Here is a 20,377-nt window from a genome sequence, read left to right as displayed (position 1 = left end):
ACATTTTAACTGATGGGGGAAATAAAAATTTAGCTACCCGTGTTGGTTCATCCCTGTACTTGGGAGGCCTAAAGCAGGAAGACTGCTGCGAATTACAGGCCAGGCCTGGCTACAAAGACTCTGTTTTTAAAAGCCAAAAAGATGACTATGACTAGCTGGATAGGAAAGAGCACAGTGCTCAGAGCAGTGGTCCACTTAGACTATAAACGCTCAATTCTTTCCACTCTTTATATTTGACACAGTGGCAGGAGTCCTCCGAAACGGTTTCCACAAATTTTTTCCTCACAGCTCTATCTTAGACGACTTTTCACAAAGCGTTCCATGCATGATAGCAACATCTCAGGGAGAATCCTAACTCTGCAAGTCCCCGCCTCCATTTCTTGCCCTCAACCCACAGAATGACTTGCCCTTACTTGTTATGGCCACTATCCAGCTTTGTGCCAGGAGTCTCGCGGGGGTTGCTGGGATTGGGACTTTCCCCTCCCACGTGCTCACACTGGCTAAAGTTCTAAAGCTTCAGTTCATTGGGGCTATCCTGGCTGTAGGTAGCGACTACGATTAGGGGGCACCTGGCATCCAGGCCCGCATCCCACTTCCCACTTCCCACCAGGGTGTCACGCTCCTTCGGAGACTGGGTAAGTGACTGACTGAGCGTGACCGGTCCTCTCCGGTCACTGGCTCTCTCGGTTTGCATACATAAAATTAGAGAGAATCGTGGGGTTTGGGGGTGGGACAGTGGGGGTGCTCAGCGCGGTTGAGATGGGCGGAATGGAAGCTTGGCGGACGGGAGGAACGGGAACGTCTGTCTGATGCTGTAGTGAGTATAGCTGATGATGTTAGCCAACCAGCCTCGCAGTCGTGCACCTGCAAAGTAGATAGAGCATTTGGGGACCCCCGAGATGGCCTAAGGGGTTCTCTCTCCGCTACCCTGTCTACACACGTATCTACCCGCTACTGGGTGGTGGAAGCTCCTGAAAGAAAATGCACAAAGCACTATGATTTGAGATTTCTCGAGATTCATAGCTTAAGACTTCAGATCCCATAGCATCCTAATGAAACCCCGGGCTCCATTCCTTGATGAAATCGGGGTGATCCGGGAAGCCTTGGCTGCTAAGGTCCAGCGACTTCCGGACCTTTGTTCCTGGAGTGATTTCTTTCTTTTTCCTGCCGATTCTCGACCCTGTTAGATGCAGAAAATCCAAGGAGAGCCTGAGGCACTAGCGTTGCTAGCCTGAAGTGTTTGCCCTCAGGGCCCGACCCAACCTCTTGGTCTGAAAGGCCCGCCGCCGGCCTTGTTATTGTTTGGCTCCACTTTTACGTTTTTGCCGCTTGCAGGAGCATTTCCGGTTTCTTTTTTCGGAGCAGATCACTGCTCACCGGGCGACGGGGGAGTAGCAAAGAGGAGAGAAATCTATTCTAGGCTGGTTCTGTTGTTTGAGGAGGAAAACTGCTCTCCTCGACGTCTTATTTTTCTGGATCACTTGGTTATTGCTTTTGCCAAGGAGGAGGTGTTTATTTAAAAGAGTGCGCCGATAGGTCGCTTCTTCGTGCCGGAAAAGCAAATTGCCGAGTATCCGGTTTTGGGGTGAGCCATTCCCTAGCCCGACGCATTCCTCACGTCCTGAAAGCGGAAGGGGCGGGCCGGGCCGGGCGCCCGGAGGTCCTAAGTGCAGTCGCCGCACTGGCCGGTTCCTCCCAGCGGGAGGTAGCAGAGCTCTGTCTGGGCGTGTGTTGCCCGTCCCCGCCGCTTCAGTTTTTAGGACAGGTCTTTTTATTACAGTTTCTTATCGCGCAATGAGCGTGCCTTTTCTTCTTTTGTTTTTTTCTATTTGTTTTGTGAGAATACTATTTCCACACTGCGCTTGGAACGGGAAATTTTTAATAGTTTTGGTCTAAAGAATAAGTCAATAGGTAGACAGGGACTTTTTTGCATGGGTTCAGGTGTAAAGCTGAAAGGAAGACTAAGTCATTCAAGTTTATAGTGAAACACAAATTACTTGGCTTAAACTTTTTCTGCGTGAAGGGAACCCCAGCTGTGAAGGTTAGACCGGACAATCACAGCGGAGGAGGGATGCCTTCTTATGCAAATAGACGACCTGCTCTTGCAATCTCTTGCCGGGATTTGGTGTCGGACTCTCTTATGAATGTGAAAAGATCCCTCCCAATCCAAAGTCAAAAGGAGGCCCCTAGGCCCCGTCCCATTTTCAAATGTAGATATATGTAAATTGTTGTTTACGTAAAAGAGTTTCTCTTTATCTTTCCTGATCTCCCAGTTTTCTCAGAATAATTTTACTGCAGAGCGGTTTGGCAGGTCTTTGATGAGTAGTATGTGCCTTTAAATTATGTTTAAATCTTCTGTAGCTTACAGAGGACCATACAATGTATATGCTACTCAAATAAATGTTATAGTGTTGACTGGAAAAAAAGGAGCCAGGGTGGGCCAGGTGCTGCAGGCCTTTAATCCCAGCATAGGGAGACAGAGGCAGGTTGATATCTGAGTTTTAAGCCAGCCAAAGATACACAATGAGACCCTAACTCAAAAAGAAAAATATGTCACATCTGTAAATATTCACACAGACACAAGGTTACCTAACAGCAGCAATTTTTGTAGCATTAGGAAGCCTGAAGCTAGATAATCTCAAATTCCAGGCCACAGTGTCTGATGTGTACAGGGGGTTTGAAGTCAAGAGAGACCCTAGCTTTAAAAAAAAACTGAAAAGAGCTGGGCAGTGGTGGCACATGCCTTTAATCCCAGCACTTGGGAGGCAGAGGCAGGCAGATTTCTGAGTTCAAGGCCAGCCTGGTCTGCAGAGTGAGTTCCAGGACAGTCAGGGCTACACAGAGAAACCCTGTGTGTGGGAGCCAAATTCAAAACAACAACAACAACCAAAAAAAAAAAAAAAACCAAAATACCCTAAGTTTAAGGCCATCCTCCCTCTTGTAGGGGTAAATGGGACTGTGTCTACTAAAAAAGAAAGTACAAAAGTTAACATACATTAGCAAGTCAGAGCCTGAGGGCCTTTCTCCTGGAAGGGTAAATGAGGAAGTCCTGTTGGGCCTTTACCGGGATGCTGAGACCAGAAGAAGCCTTGAGTCAAAAAAACAACCTGGGCCTCTTAGCAAGACCTTGTCTCTGAAAAACAAGCAGCTGGAGATGCAGCTTGTAGTAGAGTATTTTACCTGGCAGACATGATGCCCTTGGTTTAAATCCTGCGACCACAAAAGCAAAGGCCAAGCCCAGCTTGACCAAACTGGGTCGCTGTTTTCAAATCAGAAATCTGTGTAATTCATAGCATCAACACCCTGGGAATGCTCAACAGACAGAGAAAGGGCAGCCGGCTGTGCCCTCCGTCATTTTTCCCAATCCTTTCTGTTCTATTCTTTTTTTTTTTCCAGGACAGGGTTTCTCTGTGTAGCCCTGGCTGTCCTGAAACTCACTCTGTAGACCAGGCTAGCCTTGAACTCAAAAATCCACCTACCTCTGCCTCCCTAGTGCCCGGCTAAAAGATTTGTTTGTTTGTTTGTTTGTTTATTGTATGTAAGTACACCATAGCTGTCTTCAGACACTCCGGAAGGGGGCATCAAATCTCATTAAGAATGGTTGCGAGCCACCGTGTGGTTGCTGGGATTTGAACTCAGGACCTCTGGAGAAGCAGTCAGTGCTCTTAATCACTGAGCCATCTCTCCAGCAAATGTTATGTGTCTCTTTTAGTAGTAGTAGTAGTAGTAGTAGTAGTAGTAGTAGTAGTAGTAATATCATAATTTGTTTTCTTGAGACAGGGTTTCTCTGTATAGCCCTGGCTGTCCTGGAACTCACTCTGTAGACCAGGCTGGCCTCGAACTCAGAAATCCGCCTGCCTCTGCCTCCTAGAGTGCTGGGATTACAGGCATGCGCCACCACCGCCCAGCTCATAATTTGTTTTCTTGAGACAGGGTTTCTCTATAGCTAGTCTTGAAGAGCTCCAGCTGTCTCTGCCCGCTATGTGCTGGGACCAAAGTGCATGCCGCCACCAGCGGGCTTCACAAGGAACAAACCTCAGCAAACTGAGTGCCTGGGACCCTGGCACACTACCATGGTTAGGACAGGCAAGCCCGGAATACATAGTGACACCTTGTCATAAGAAAGGGGCGTGGAATAAGTTCCCAAAGTGATATTTTCCAAGGTGCGAAAGTGATGATTCCTTAGAGAAAGCAACGTTGGAAGGGACAGAAGTACATTTGACTCCTTAGTTATTACCTTGGTGTCGATTTGAGACCTAAAGGTAAAGCTCTTGGGAAGGAAGGGCACACATCTTGACATTTTGTTTGGTTTTGTCTTTGGCTGATAGAGGGAATGGACTAACCAAGAGAGGGTTACAAGGCTGTTTTCAAAATTTGCCAAATAAACAGTTTTCTCTTGTATCCACATTTTAGTTACATAAACAGTCTTAAGCCAGATGTGGTGGCTCATACCTGCAAACCCAGTACTCAGGAGGCTGCAGCAGAAATGCCACATAGCCAAGCTTCAGAGTGAGGAGACTGTCTCGGTATAAAATAAAAACTAAGTGAAAAGTAGTGGTCATCTTACCACATTGTGAATGTCAGTGAGTGTGTGTGTGTGTCTGTCAAACTCAGCTATGCTCATTAGCGTGTGTCTAAGGGGTCAGTTGACAAATTAGTAGAAATTAGTTTTGGGGTAATCAGTCTTGGTACCAAGTGCCTATTTTAGTTACAGACCCATATATTTTCTGATTTATATAAACTAAATTAGTTTTTCATTAGTTTTTCATCAATGGTTTGAGTTTTTTCAGCAAACCATATTCTTCACCCAATTGTTTCTGAAACATTTTTCAAGACTGATTTGTGTGTCTGTTCCCCACTAATATGTTGTGGTTTCTTCTTGTTCCATATCCAGAATAACGCTGACAGGAGCAGTTTTTGTGCAAGGCTCCTGCTGTCCCTGTGGACTGTTGTAGGAAGTGCAGCCTAGATGTGGTTTTGCTGAGTGAGATGTGTGCTTTAAGTTAAACTAGACATGGCCTTGCTATTATTTAGAACCAACGATATATCGGTCCTTGGCTCCCACCCCAACCCCCTCCTTTATCAATGCTAGGTGTTGAACCCAGAGCCTTAGACATGCTGCACAAGAACTCTGCCACTGAGATATACTGCCAGCCCCAAAAGATTTTTAAACTAAATTCTTGAACCCTTCCAGCTGGTCTACCTCAAGATCCTGTGTCCTGGGAACCCCTGTTCTTAGCTGCCTGCCTGCCTAGCTTTCTCGGAATCAAATGAGATGAGCCCCTGGAAACAGCAGGCCTCCTGGGCCGGGAAAAAGCAGCCTTGGGTGTGCTCAGACCGCTCCTGGGTTTATTGCCTTTCCCACCTGGCATTGTCTTAACCCAGCCTCCCTGGATCCGTGGCCCCCCTGATCTGGTTCTTGTGAGCTGTTAGTTCTATCTTGGTGACTGTTTTTGGTTTGTTTGGGGGGTGGTTGGGTTTTTGTTTTGTTTTTTTGTTTGTTTTTGTTTTGTTTGTTTGTTTTTCCAAGACAGGGTTTCTCTGTGTGGTCCTGGCTGTCCTTGAACTCAGAAATCCACCTGCCTCTGCCTCCCAAGTACAGGGATTACAGGCAGCACCACCACCGCCCGGCAGCAACTGTTCTTTTTAAGGAAGCACTGAAAACCTAATTACTAATGACCTGGATGATAGAGAAGAAAGACCGCCTATTGTCTGTGTGGCTATGATGGAGACATCGGGCTACCATGCCAGCACACACCATGACAGGGTGAACTGGCAGTAATGGGCAGTGTTTAGTGCCACAGAAGCACTGCTTGCTCAGAACACATGAGGTGCTCATGTCAACATTGCTGAGCTCTTGTATGCCAGGCACTTGTGTTAGTCTACATGTTTTACAGATGTGTACCGTTGGGGGACGGGGGCTGAGCTCGGGCCCCAGGGCCAAATCTCAAGTAAATGAAAAGGTCAAAAGGAAGAAGCTCTGAGCCTCCCTTACCCCTTTCCAGAGCCAACCACCTTAGGATTCAGAATGAAAGGGCTCTGATATCTGGTCCTTAGCTTTCTTCATTTAACTGATTGCAAGAGAACTGTGCATAAGAACCTGTGATGCACTAGATTGTTTGGGTGGCCATCGTTAGTAAAAACTCATTCACTTGCCCTGTGTGTGTTCTTGGTGGGTCACCTGTCAAGTGGCATATGTGACCATCAACACAGAGGAAATAGCCCATATGTAAAGATCTCTCAAACTTTTTTTTTTTTTTTTTTTTTTGAGACAGGGTTTCTCTGTGTAGCTCTGGCTGTCCTGGAACTCACTCTGTAGACCAGGCTGGCCTCGAACTCAGAAATCCGCCTGCCTCTGCCTCCCAGAGTGCTAGGATTACAGACGTGTGCTGCCACCGCCCCTACCACCACACCACCCACTTTCTCAAATTCTTAAATGAGAAAGTAATTAATCCACATATAAGTGAAGGTGAATGTTAAGATTATAGTCAATATTAACAGTAATTATCCTGGAATGTTTGTCTTTGTTGTTAGAAAAGAAACATGATGTCTGGCCAGAATTCAATCCCCAGAACCCACTTATCAGAAGGGAAAAACCAAATTCTTGCAAGTTGTCCTCTAGCCTTCATCTACCTTGGCACCTTTAAATAATGCGCAATAAATAAGTAAATGTTTAAATAAGGAAGATAATAGTTCAATGTCTGGTAATAAGAGTAAGTGAGTGAGAGTATTGGACCGCTTAGCTGCTCTGCTGTGAAGAAGGTGATTGGCTGGCTAGAACTGAACATCACTGTGGAGCTGTGGCATCCAAGACAAGGAAAAGCTACCTCATAGCCATAGGGAGAATAGAAAGTATGACTTTGCTCTTGTAGAAGGAACACACTGATGGAGCCAGGAGGGAACAAGTGCTCACAGAGCCCTGGGGAGAAGGTAGTGGGAAACTTGCTGAATCTTCAGGAATTTGTGAGGGGTTGGGGAGCTGTCCCAAAGGGACAGGTGAGACACTGGGGGGCATTCTTAGAGATTGGCCATGAAGAGGGTTTGAAGACTGGAGCTGAGTGTGAGGGGGTGGATAAGGGGGTGGGGGAGGGAAGGGAGTGGAGGCTTGGGGGGGGGAGTACCTCCTTGGTTATCTGTTCCTTAAAGCAGTGTGTGGTTGGGGAAGCTGATAGGAGGCCAGGCCACAGCTTGAGCTGTTCCATTCCTGCTTCTCTGGAAATGGTGTTCCTCGCGGTCCTCTCAGGTCCTGGCTTCTTCATGGCCAACTTCTTGGATACTTGTAATTAGTCCCGAAATAATGACTCTGAAACTTCAAAATATATTTGCAAATACCTTGGCCATAGCTTTGGTTTTTCTCTGACTTGCTCATAACTTAATAGCCTTGTTAGTCTAACCTAACTCCTGCCGAGTGGTTGGTCCCCTCTGTGCAGCCGCTGCTTCTGCCCTCCACGTTCCTGGGGGAATCCCCACACTTTCCGAATTTAATCTCCTTACCGGATGTCCCACCTTCTTTTTATTCTACCCTTTCCTATAGGCCATTGTTTTTATTGACAAGTTGTGCATCCATATAGTACATAAGCTATTCTCTCTACAGATGACTGCCATGGAGGACTCATCGGATCTCAGCATCGAGCTCCCTCTGAGTCAGGAGACATTTTCACGCTTTTGGAAACTGTGAGTGGATCTTATGGGGCCCTTAAGATACCATCCCACCATACCTGTATCCTCTCCTTGCCTATGAGAAACAAAAGCAATAGTGTTAAAACATGGTATGATGTTGGGTGTCTGTGATTCCTGCACTTGGGAGGTGGAGGCAAAGGTCTCTGACGTTTGAGAAACATAGCAAGTTTGAGGCCAGCCCAGGATAAGTGAGATTCTGTCTCCAAAAGCTGGGTGGAAATCAGCGGAAGTAACTCTCTGCTCTTTTTTTCCAGACTTCCTCCAGAAGATGTTCTGGTAAGGACTGGGGCAGAAAGGGACGTAGGCTGTGGTGGGCTGTTGGGTTGGTAGACTGAGGCCAGTCCTGAGGCTCTTCTTTGTGCCGTCCACAGTCCACCTTGGTGGAGTCACCTAATTCCATGGAAGATCTGTTTTTGTCCCAGGATGTTTCTGAGCTTTTAGAAGTCCCAGATGAAGCCTTCCAAGTGTCAGAAGCTCCTGCAGCCCAGGACCCTGTAACTGAGGCCCTCGCACTGGCAGCGCCTGCACCGCCAGCCCCTGCACCAGCCACTCCGTGGCCCCTGTCTTCTTCCGTCCCTTCTCAAAAAACTTACCGGGGCAACTATGGCTTCCACCTGGGTTTCCTGCAGTCGGGGACAGCCAAGTCTGTTATGTGCACGGTCAGTGGGCCTGGGGAGTCACCTTTCATGTGACCTTTTGATACCTCTTTTTCTGTCTAGGTTTGGGGGTTCCTCTTTAGCCTGTGGACTATGACTTATAGTTTTCCTTTCGCCCTGAACCTGCTTTATCCTTTTATCCTTCCTCTCGGATTCTCTGCATCTCTCCAGGGGGCATAGAACTTCCTTCCCTCACATTCCTTTCTTGGCCTTTGAAAATAATCTTCTGAGGCCAGGCACAGAGGCATGCACTGTAGGCCCAGCTGCTAGAGACATTGAGGCAGGATTGCTTAAGGCCAGCCTGAACCTCGAAGCAAGACCCCATCTCACCAAAACCAAAGACAACCCAGTGGGGTGACACACACCTGTAGCTCCAGCACTGGTGAGGCCACCACAGGAGGAACAAAAGTTCAAGGCCAGCCTTGACTACACAGTGAGATGTCCTCTCAGAAAAGGAAAAAGAAAAGTCAGGTATAGCCAGGTGGTGGAGGCGCACACCTGTAATCCCAGCACTCTGGGAGGCAGAGGCAGGCAGATTTCTGAGTTCGAGGCCAGCCTGGTCTACAGAATGAGTTCCAGGACAGCCATGGCTATACAGAGAAACCCTGTCTTCTAAAAAAAAAAAAAAAAAAAGGCAGGTATGGTGGTCATCTCTGTGAGGTTGAGGTCAGCCTGGTCTACAAAGTGAGTTCTAGGACAGCCAGGGCTACATAGACAAACTCTGTCTCAGTAAAAACCAGAGAGAGAGGAGAAAGGAGAACAACCCTCCTGGTATGTAGACTGCAGTCCTGTCGCCGCTGGCCGCCTCCGCCACACTGCTGGCATTGTCCCTGACCTTCCATTCTTTCTCCTCTCTCACACACAGTACTCCCCTTCCCTCAATAAGCTCTTCTGCCAGCTGGCGAAGACATGCCCTGTGCAGTTGTGGGTCAGCGCCACACCTCCACCTGGTAGCCGTGTCCGTGCCATGGCCATCTACAAGAAATCACAACACATGACAGAGGTGGTAAGACGCTGCCCCCACCATGAGCGGTGCTCCGATGTTGACGGTAAGCACTCGACACCACCTGTGGGCTGAGAACTGGTTGCCTAGGGTCTCCAGGCCTCTGACTTATTCTTGCTCTTAGGCCTGGCTCCTCCCCATCATCTTATCCGGGTGGAAGGGAACTTGTACGCTGAGTATCTGGACGACAGGCAGACTTTTCGCCACAGTGTGGTGGTACCATATGAGCCACCTGAGGTCTGTAATTTTGTTTTGATTTGTTTGTTTTAAAGACAGTTTGCCCCCTGCCTAGGCTTAGAGGTGGGAATTGCCACACCCAGCCCCAGGTCTGCTTTAACCACAATCTGTGGAAGAAGGGGCTTTCCCATGGGGTGGGGTATAGAGATGCTGAGTCCTGTTCCCTCATACATGCTAAGCAAGTGTTGTGCCCCACAACTCCAGGAGGTGTGCAGCAGAACAGGTGGGCTGTCCCTACTCTACAACTACAACTATTAGAGGCTATAGACATTCGTGGCTGCTGCAGATCACCTGTGGTGAGGTTGGGAGTGACTTCACCTGGATCCTGTGTCTTCCCCCAGGTTGGCTCTGACTATACCACCATCCACTACAAGTACATGTGTAATAGCTCCTGCATGGGGGGCATGAACCGCAGGCCTATCCTTACCATCATCACACTGGAAGACTCTAGGTAGGAAGCCCGTGCTAGGTTAGGCTAGCGTGTTTCCTCAGCAGCCTCTGCCTGCTTCTGTTCCACGAGCCCTGCCCTCTTTAGTTCCTACCTTATCTATGTAAATGAAGTCTCCTCCCCATTTCCTTAGGGACTTCTCTTATCTGTGGCTTCTCTGTAACTGGGGCTTCTGTTCCAGATATGACTAGAGGGGTTGGGAACAGGTAGGGCCTGGTTTACAAAACAGTCAGATTAGGGCCCAGCTTTCTTACTGCCTTGTGCTGTTCCTTTTCTTGTCCTGGTTAGTGGGAACCTTCTGGGACGGGACAGCTTTGAGGTTCGTGTTTGTGCCTGCCCTGGGAGAGACCGGAGGACGGAGGAAGAAAATTTCCGCAAAAAGGAAGAACCTTGCCCTGAGCTGCCCCCAGGGAATGCCAAGAAAGGTAAATGGGCAGGTCGTAGAAGGTGGAGAAGGCCATCAGCTTCACCCAAAGTCACCTCTTCCTCCTACCACTATCCCCCCCCACCCCCCCAAGACAGAGTTTCTCTGTGTAGCCCTGAATGTCCCAGAACTCACTCTGTAGACCAGGCTGGCCTTGAATTTGAAATCCGCCTGCCTCTGCCTCCCAAATGCTGGGATTATGGGCGTGCGCCACCACTGCCCGCCTCCAAAGTCACCTCTTGCTCTCTCCTTCCACAGCACTGCCCACCAGCACAAGCTCCTCTCCCCAGCAAAAGAAATGGAGAATGGAGAATTCTGATGGAGAATATTTCACCCTTAAGGTACCAAGGCTGGGAGAGTTGCAGGTCAGAGACATATGCCCATTACCGCCTCTGTCTCCTGCATATATAAAACTAGTGTTGTTATCAGATTAAAATTCTAAGTCTAGTGCACAAAATGCTCTATCTCTTTCAGTGGCTTTATCTCTAGCTGTGACTTTAGCTTTGGAACATATGCTCTGAGGCTATTGTTCCTCAGAGACAGTGGCTCTCAGTTGTAACTAGCTGAAGAACACCAACTTACGCTGTAATACAGGTGCTCCTCTACCTAGGACAGGAGCATGTCCTAGGAAACACGTCATCGGTTGGAAATACCGCATGTCAAAACTTAGGCCTGGTTGACGCGTGCCTGTAATTACAGAGCTGAGGAGGGTGGCTCAAAGCTGGCAAGACAAAGAAAGTAACCCAAGAAAGGACATTCGGGTTTACATTACTCAGTTCCAGAATACTCACCGAGCATGCACCAGGCCCAGGATTGGTCCCCAGCGGCACACGGGGGTGCATTTACCCCACCTAACCCAGTGGACTCCACAGCTCGGCGCCACCGTGCTTCTCTCACAGTCGCCCTGTTAAGTGTCTGTTCCCTCTAACTGAAAAAAAAGACCCAAGTTTGTTGTACACTTACTACTGAATGACTGTTACTTTCACATGGTTACAAAGACCCCCAAAAAACTAAGTCGAGCCAGTTTAAGTTGGGGACCAACTTTCAGAAAGAAAGTTGATAAGAGTGAAAGTGGTTGTGTGACTTTGTCCAGCACTTCTGTCTTATTTCTTCCTTGCTGCAGATCCGAGGGCGTGAACGCTTCGAGATGTTCCGGGAGCTGAATGAGGCCTTGGAATTAAAGGATTCCCATGCTGCACAAGCGTCCGGAGACAGCCGGGCTCACTCCAGGTGAGTGGCCTGGGGCAGCGCCTGGCTGGGGTACTCTACCCGGACCTCCCTCCTGTGACAATAACCCCACTCTTCTAGACGCGTGGGGTTACTCTATGAGGCCCTACTACTCACCATTTCGGGCTCTATAAAGTGGGATGAGGGACAAGGCACAGTGTCACGCTCCTATAATCTCAGCCGTGAGGAAGGCAGAGTCAGGAGGGTTTGGGGAAGTCTGAAGCCTTCATCAACTATATAAAGCTTTCGGCCAGCTAGGGCTAACTATGTAGCAAGACCCTGTCCTGTGATAGTGATGGTGGTTGTGATGATGATGTCGGTGGTGATGGTGATGAAAGGGAGGATAAACTGATTCTCAGAAGCACTCCAGCGTGTTCTGTGAATATACCTACCCATAGTAGGAGCCATCTTAAATTCCCTTTTCTTTCAGCCTCCCGCCTAGAGCCTCTTGATCCAGAACCTTGATCAAGGAGGAAAGCCCAAACTCCAGCTCCCGTTACTTCATCCCTCCCCTTTTCTGTCTTCCTATAGCTACCTGAAGACCAAGAGGGGCAAGTCTACTTCCCGCCATAAAAAAACAATGATCAAGAAAGTGAGGCCTGACTCAGACTGACAGCCTCTGCGTCCTGTCCCAGTCCCGTCCTGTCCCAGTCCCGTCACCAGCATCCCCCTCCTTGCCATTTTAGGATGTTAGGGCTTGTTCCCTGAGCTGGGAAACAACCCTGGTCCCTTCCGCTGCCTTTTTTACCTTGTAGCTAGGGCTCAGCCCCTTCTGAGTACTGGTTCCTGGCCCAGGTTGGGAGTGGGTTGGTAGATGCCAGGTCTCTGCTGGCCTAGCGAAATCCTATCCAGCCAGTTGTTGGACCCTGGCACCTAAAATGAAATTTCACCCTACCCTACACCCTGTAAGATTCTATCTTGGGCCCTCATAGGGTCCGTCTCCTCCGGGGCCCATTTTCTTCCACTCTGCAAAGCCTGTCTGCATTTATCCTTCCCCAGCCAGTCTCCCTTTTTTTTACCCCTTTTTATATATCAATTTCTTATTTTACAATAAAATTTTGTTATCACTTGAATGGTTTTTGAGAGGTTGATATCGGCATAAGCTGCCTGGGCCCCCAGGTGCAGGGATGAATTTGGGAGGTGCCCACCTGAGTCCAGGCAGTGTTAGAGTCAGGGGTGGGGAACTTGGGTTCCAGAAGAGGAACAAAGCCAGGGACTGGGTCAGTCTGTGGGCTGCATGACAACAAGGGAGCAGGGTGACTCCATTCATAACTTGGGAACCAACTGTCCCTCCTCCCTCCCGCCAGGACTGGCACACAGTCCATCCACCCCTACTTCTAGGGTTGGGCTCCTGCTGTCCTCCGGGGAACCTCTCACCAAGGATTAAGGGATTTAAATGTCTGATTTAGCAAACCTGAGCCTCTGGAGCAGCCATCTGCTCCACAAGAAAGGATCAGGGTGCCTGAGTTCCCCAGGGAAGGGGGTGGCCAGTCCTGCATGAGGAGACACGTGGGAGGCCTGCCAGCTGGGGTCCCAGGAAACTGGGAGCAGTTAAGGTGAGGTTTGGGGCCTTCCCAGCATCCCCACATCCCGGGCCTCACGCCAGGCAAGTGAATGAATCGAAGCTTTGCACTTTGCCAGGAAATCCTTTGAAAGGGCTTCTTGGAGTAGGGAGGAGAGTCAGAGCTGGGGAGCCCAACACCCTCTTACCCACCCCCTTCCTCACTGTTGCTGGCTCCCAGAGAGCAGGACTGGGCCAAGCTCTCCCCTAGCCTGCTGAGCCAGTGCCAGCAGGGAGAGCAGGCCGGGGCACATGGCTTGGCCATGTCTCCTGGTAATAGCGAGAGGGGTACTGAGGTCCAGAGGGACTTTGGGGCTGCTGTCCTCTCTGCCTGTCCCAGGCTTAAAAAGCCAGTGAGAGTCCTTTCCCTTGCCCAAGGGTCCTATACAAGGTGGAAGGGAGCCGCCTCTTAGCCTCAAGACCACCTTTTGTACTTACGAGTACCAAATGTTCTCACTGCAAACTAGGGTCTACCCTTTTAACTTAATTTTGTGGGAACGTGTGATGCCAGTCAAAACCCCACTAGGCTTTCCCCTGTTTTTGTTCCACAGCTTTACTGAGAACTAAATCCAAAGAACTCGGTTCAAGGGCCACAAATTTGAGCCCTTATCTCAAAAAGGAGGGGGGGTGGCTAAAATGACTGCCAAATTAAAAGCTGTCTCTACACTCACCATTTGTGACTGTGTGGTAAACTTTAAGTCAGGCAGAGTACTGCTCAACAAAAGCTCTACCACCTTTATTTTATTTTCAGACAGTGCCTTGTTAACTAAGTAGCCCAGGCTACCCTCAACATTGGTCTATTTAGCTTTCCAGGTGGAGGGAGAGACCAGACAATGAGCCACCACACTTTACCTTCCCCATTTCCCTCTATTTTGTCCTTAATTCTGTCCTACTACCTGGAGTCTTCAGAAAGCAGATCCACGTTGGGGCCCTGAATCCCTCCTTTGAGAGCAGAGAATAGTGAGGTTTCGCTCTCCCAGCCTCATGTCAGTCACACACCTCCCAGCTTCCACTTCCGGGCTGTTTTCATTGATTGCATCAATTAGGCATCCTTCCATAAAGTACTTGATAGTCACAGGGACCCTGGGTCTTGTATGACCTCTGCCCAAGAGGTAAATAACCCAGGCCTTATTTGACTGAGGTCTATAACCAAATCTCCCAATCTCTAATCTCCTTGTAACTCTAACCTATTTTTACATCACTTTAGGTCAATATATTCTTTATTTTTTTGTTTTTGGAGAAACAGTGAAGTGCCAGACCTGGAACCTAGGCAGTGTAAGCAAGACATTGTACCAGGAGCGAGCTAACCCCCAGCCCCAACTCCATAGCTGGGTGGTGATGGATGGTGCGCACCTTTAGTCCTGGCACTCGGGATGCAGAGGCAGGCAGAGTCCAGCCTGGTCTATAAAGTGAGTTCCAGTACAGTCAGGGCAATACAAAGAAATTCTGTCTCAAAAAAATAAAATAGCCAATAAACAAGCAGAAAACTCAACCCCTATCCTGGCTTGATTTTGTTATGGTTTCAAGATTTTGTTGCTGCTGTTTCGTTTTGTTAACTTTTGAGATGATGGAGTCTCATGCAGCATAGGGTAGCTCTAACTCCTGATCCTTCTGCCTCTACCTCCAAAATGCTGAGATTATAATAAACAAGACTCACAACTCCCAGTATATGTTTTTCTTAATTTAGAAATTAATTTAAGAGCCAGGCAGTGGTGGCGCACGCCTGTAATCCCAGCACTCTGGGAGGCAGAGGCAGGCGGATTTCTGAGTTCGAGGACAGCCTGGTCTACAAAGTGAGTTCCAGGACAGCCAGGGCTATACAGAGAAACCCTGTCTCAAAAAAACCAAATCCAAAAAAAAAAAAAAAAGAAAAGAAAAAATTAATTTAAGAAGCATACTGGGTCTATGAATTTGAGGCCAGCCTGGTCTACAGCACAAGTTCCAGGACAAACACAGACAAACCCTATCTCAAGCTAACAAATGAAGTACAGGGTCAGAAAGCAAAGGCAGGCAGAGCTCCGTGAGTTCCAGGCTCACTAGCCTGGTCTATATAGTGAGTTCCAGGAGTTCAGGAATATAAATAGCCCTGAGTGCTGTCATGTTGTTTGTTTTTGTTTTTGTTTTTTCGAGCTCTCATTATTTAAGAGAGAGAAAATAAAGGAAGCTGGGGACTAGAGACGCGGCTCAATGATTGAGAGCACATGCTACTGGTCCAGAGGACCACGGTTCTGATCCAGCACCCATGTCAAGTCACTCACAAATATATGTCTCCAAGAGATTCAACTTCTCACCTCCAGAGGTGCCTGCATATACATGGTACACACAGTATACATGCACACGCATGGTGCACATGCACACGCAATACACACACATGTACACATGGTACATATACATGCACTGACAGTGCACATACACACACACACACACATGGTACATATACATGCACCAACAGTGCACATGATGCAGTTGGTACAGACACACACACACACAGGGTACACATGCACACATGATATAAATACATATCCCTAGAAACACACAAATAAAATAACTAAATCTTCAAGGAACCTGTACTTATCCTAAAATTAAAGCTATAAACTACTGACATTTGATTAAAAGGGCAAACCTAAAACTTTAATCAGCATTTTAAAAGTCAGGAACTTTAAAATGTATGTATACCTTGAAAAGCTAAGGGCTGAGCTCAACAGAGACTCAACATGTGCAAAGTCCTGGCCCCATCCAAAGTTCTATCGTTAAAAGAGAAAGGGGAAAGAGAGGGAAAGAGCCAGCCTGGTCTACATCATCTAAATAAGCCAGTCCTACACATTAGGACCATGTCTTAAACAAACCTCAGCTGAGGAAAGCTGAGGCAGGAGAGTAGAAATGTCAGGTAGCTTGGCCAACTGAGCTAGTCTGAAAGGAAAAATATGAATAATCAAGTGACCCACTGTTTATTCTGGGCCATAGGAAAAGAGTAAACTTTTAAATTATTAAAAATTAAATTATTTAAATGATTTAAAATTATAAGGGTCTGGAATGCTATCACATGCCTTTAGTGCCGGCAGTCAATCAGGAGGCAAAGGCAGGAGGACCTAAGCAAGTTAGATGCCAGTCTGACTAATAACAATAATAATAATTACACTAAGGGTTAAGAGTGCGGGTCAGTGGGGAAACAGTATTTGGCAAAACCAGAACGGAGAACTGGGAAGGGGTGGGAGGGAGGACAGGGGAAGAGAAGGGGGCTTACGGGACTTTCGGGGAGGGGGGGGGCTAGAAAAGGGGAAATCATTTGAAATGTAAATAAATTATATCGAATAAAAAAAAACAATAAAAAAAAAAAAAGAGTGCGGGTCAGTGGAGTATGTATATACCGTGTTAGAGACTCTTCTTTCCATCCAGAGTTGAAAAAAAGAAAGCTGGTCCCAGCTGCAGTGGTTCATGACTTTAATCCCAGCACACAGGAGGCAGAGGCGGGCAGATCTTCTGAATTTCAGAACAGCAAGGGCTACATAGAGAAATCCTGTCTCAAACAAACGAAGGAAGGAGAGGGAGGAAGGAAGGAAGGAAGGAAGGAAGGAAGGAAGGAAGGAAGGAAGGAAGGAAGGAAGGAAGGAAGGAAGGAAGGAGACCTGACACGTGACTCAGTAGAGCATTTGCCATGAAGCTCATCACCAGACAGAGGGGGCACTCCAGCATGGTGACATAGTCTGAAACCCCAGTGGGAAGTAGAGACAGGAGGATAAGAAGTACAAGACAGAGCTGGGTGTGGTGGCGCACGCCTGTAACCCCAGCACTTGGGAGGCAGAGGCAGGTGGATTTCTGAGTTCGAGGCCAGCCTGGTCTACAGAGTGAGTTTCAGGACAGCCAGGGCTACACAGAGAAACCCTGTCTCAGGGGGAAAAGTACAAGACTGGAGCTGGAGAGATGGCTCAGCGGTTAAGACCACTGATGGCTCTTTCAGAGGTCCTGAGTTCAATTCCCAGAAACCACATGGTGGCTCACAACCATCTGTAACGGGATCCGGTGCCTTCTTCTGTCTAGCTGTGTGTCTGAAGACAGCAACAGTGTACTTACATATAAATAAACAAATAAGTCTTTAAAAAAAAGAAAGAAAGAAAGAAAAGAAAAAGAAGTACAAAACAGGTCTGGGTTACACAAGATTTTGTTTTTAAATTACTAAAATAGAAACCTAGGAAACAATTTATAAGTATTGATTGCAAAGATATTGATGCAGCTAGGTGGTGGTGGCGCACGCCTGTAATCCCAGCACTCTGGGAGGCAGAGGCAGGCGGATTTCTAAATTCAAGGCCAGCCTGGTCTACAAAGTGAGATCCACGGCAGCCAGAGCTATACAGAGAGACCCTGTCTCGAAAAAACCAAATCCAAAAAAACAAACAAACAAAAAGAAATTGATGCAAAATGTCTCAAATATTATCACAATGCTAAATTTAAGAAATTCTATGTTCTAACCAATTTATCCCAGAGCCAGGGTTTGTTTAGTAACAAAAGATCTATTAACATAATTCATAATGGTAACAAAATAGAGGAAAAAATGATATGATCAAATCAACAGGTGCTGAAAAGCATTTGATGACATTGCAGCTGCCATTCCAGTTCACAGAAGTGAACTGAGGGTTTTGCACAGACTATACAAACACTGTGCTACTGAGCTGTACAACCAGCAGACCAATATTATGAACATGGAAGTGTTAAGATCATAAGGTCATTTTCAGTTGGGATGAAAACTATACAGGGCGGTCCACTCACTAACTTTGGTTTGTTTTTTGTTTTGGTTTTTTCAAGACAGGGTTTCTCTGTGTAGCCCTGGCTGTCCTGGAACTCACTCTGTAGACCAGGCTGGCCTTGAACTCAGAAATCCGCCTGCCTCTGCCTCCCAAGTGCTTGGATTACAGGCGTCTCTCCAGCCTCTTTTTTTGGTCTTTTCCAACACATTAAAACCAAAGTTAGCTCACTGGCTGCTCTTCCAGAAGACTGGGATTCCATTCCCAGCACCCACATGGTGACTCACAAACATCTGTAATTCCAGTTCCAGGCGAGCCAATGCCTTCTTCTGGCCAGCTTGGGCCAGGCATGAATGTGGTGCACAGATGGACATGCAAAAATACCTATACGCATAAAATAAATATAACTTAGCAAGATTGAAATTGAGTTTGATTCTCTCCCTCTCCTCTTCTTCTCTCTCTCTCTCTCTCTCTCTCTCTCTCTCTCTCTCTCTCTCTCTCTCTCTCACTCATTCCTGTCTCCCTAGTGCCTAGAGGCCACTGCAGGAAGATGGTAGCAGGTTGGAGACTAGCCTAGGCTACTTGCATCATTGCTTCAAAAAGGAGGGGGGAGGCTTTTAATTTTTTTTTATACAGGGTCTATAACTCAAGCTGATGTCAAATTCCCATTAAAGGGGATAATCATCTTGAATGTCTGTTGGTTCCAGTCAGCTTCAACCTCCTGGAGTACTGGATCACAGGTGTGTAACACCACCATACCCAGTTTTATGTGATCCTGGAAATTAATCCTGCAGGGGTGTGGGGGAAGGGCGGGGCGGGGGCTCATGTATGCTAGGCAAGCACTTTCTGCACTTTCTGGACGAGCTACAGCCCCAGGCTCCCACCTTTCTGGATGGGAGGGGTGACACTGGAGTGAACCTGGGGCTTCACACACCTACTTCTGTACTCTGCCATTAAGCTGCACTTCCAACCAGAATGACCACAGAGTTACAGGCAGGTTGAGTAGCCAATAGGGATTTAAGGAAAGAGTGAGTGCTGGGTACATAGTCCAACTTAATATAGCATGTAAAATGTCTTGGGTTCAGTTCCCAACATCAAAAACTGAAGGGCAGGGGATAGGAAACTCTGTTTGCCATGGTCAAATATCACAAAGCATACTCTAAAAATTAAAGTTAGGCCAGGTCTGGAGAGATGACTCAGAGGTTAAGAATGCATACTGGATGGGGCTGGAGAGATGGTTTAGCGGTTAAGAGCATTGACTGCTCTTCCGAAGGTCATGCGTTCAAATCCCAGCACCCACATGGTGGCTCACAACCATCCATAATGAGATCTGATGCCCTCTTCTGGTGTGTCTGAAGACAGCTATAGTGTACTTAGATATAATATTAAATAAAATCTTTTAAAAAAGAAAAAAAGAATGCATACTGGTGTTACAAAGTACCTGTGCTTCTTACCCAGCTCACAAGTGCCTGTAATTCCAGCTCCAGGGGATCCAAACCTCAGGCCTCCTCAGACAGTGTACCCATGTACACAAACCCACAAGCACACAAACCCACACTCAGATGCACATGCAGATACATAATTTTTGTTTTTAATAAATACTGAAGTTAGTAGCTGGTGCACACCTGCAATCCCGGTATTCAGGAAGTAAAGCTCAGAGGGTCAGGAGTTCCAGGCCAGCTGGCTTTGGCACTGATTGACCTTAGGATTTGCTTAGAACGATAACATGTATGTATGCATGCTCAACATCATGAAAGCCAAAATAAAACACTCAAGGCCCAGGAGAAAAATTAACTATGACTACAATCCTCCTGAATAGGATCCTAGCTGGATATGGTGATGCACACCAGAACTCAGAAAGCCCTTAAGTTTCAAATACAAAAGAAAAAAATTAGAATCCTACAGTTCCTAGTTTTGATATATTGGAATGAGCTTCATCTAGTCGATGAATCTGTCTCAAAGCATTTTCAAATCTGGTCTCTTAAACTGAAGTCCCAGCTCAAGTGCTTTCTCTAAGAGAATTCCCCTGGAACCCCTGGCAATAGACCACTGTCTATCACCAGTTCACTTTCCTTCCTTGAAGCACACAGGTCTCTCTTGTGGGACAGTTTCTCATTTGCTTCTTTTGTGTCTGTTAAACTGGGGCCACGGACTCTGCTGCCTTCGTATGTACTCATGGTGCCTAAAATCCACAGAGGCACTTTATAAACCTCAACGCAGTGTGCATCAGCCTAATGGCGCTGAAAGGGAAGGGAACTGATGCTTGGCCACGGGAGGGCAGAGGTCAAAAGGAAAACCCAGCTCAAGGTGTGGGTAACCCACCCGGTATCACCCAAATCCATCCTCCAATCGTTTCTCAGAGTTCTCCCAAATTCTCAGAAAAAGACAAGCACACACAGGGC

The 20,377-nt window shown here is 47.4% G+C and overlaps 1 protein-coding gene across 5 annotated transcripts; it reads left to right on the top strand.

Moving 5' to 3' along the window:
• The first annotated feature begins 480 nt into the window (after positions 1-480).
• On the top strand, positions 481-12,748 carry Tp53 (tumor protein p53). 5 transcript variants are annotated; one of them, XM_052195727.1, is made up of 11 exons: positions 481-635; positions 7,595-7,674; positions 7,935-7,956; positions 8,052-8,339; positions 9,202-9,385; positions 9,464-9,576; positions 9,918-10,027; positions 10,313-10,449; positions 10,707-10,789; positions 11,572-11,678; positions 12,106-12,200. In XM_052195727.1, exons 2-11 carry the CDS (start codon positions 7,595-7,597, stop codon positions 12,125-12,127), a joined length of 1,146 nt encoding a protein of 381 aa, XP_052051687.1. In that variant the 5' UTR covers positions 481-635; the 3' UTR covers positions 12,128-12,200. The 5 variants fall into 5 exon arrangements, with proteins under 5 accessions (XP_052051687.1, XP_052051683.1, XP_052051686.1 ...); XM_052195723.1 differs by lacking the exon at positions 12,106-12,200 and adding an exon at positions 12,207-12,748 and having other exon boundaries at positions 482-635; XM_052195726.1 differs by lacking the exon at positions 12,106-12,200 and adding an exon at positions 12,207-12,748 and having other exon boundaries at positions 483-635; positions 8,103-8,339.
• Positions 12,749-20,377: the final 7,629 nt, after the last annotated feature.

This window comes from Apodemus sylvaticus, chromosome 10 (genome assembly GCF_947179515.1).
Source record: "Apodemus sylvaticus chromosome 10, mApoSyl1.1, whole genome shotgun sequence".
Lineage (NCBI taxonomy): Eukaryota > Metazoa > Chordata > Mammalia > Rodentia > Muridae > Apodemus > Apodemus sylvaticus.
The sequence above is the reverse complement of the archived record's forward strand: the minus strand, read 5'-3'. Positions and strand labels throughout refer to the sequence as shown.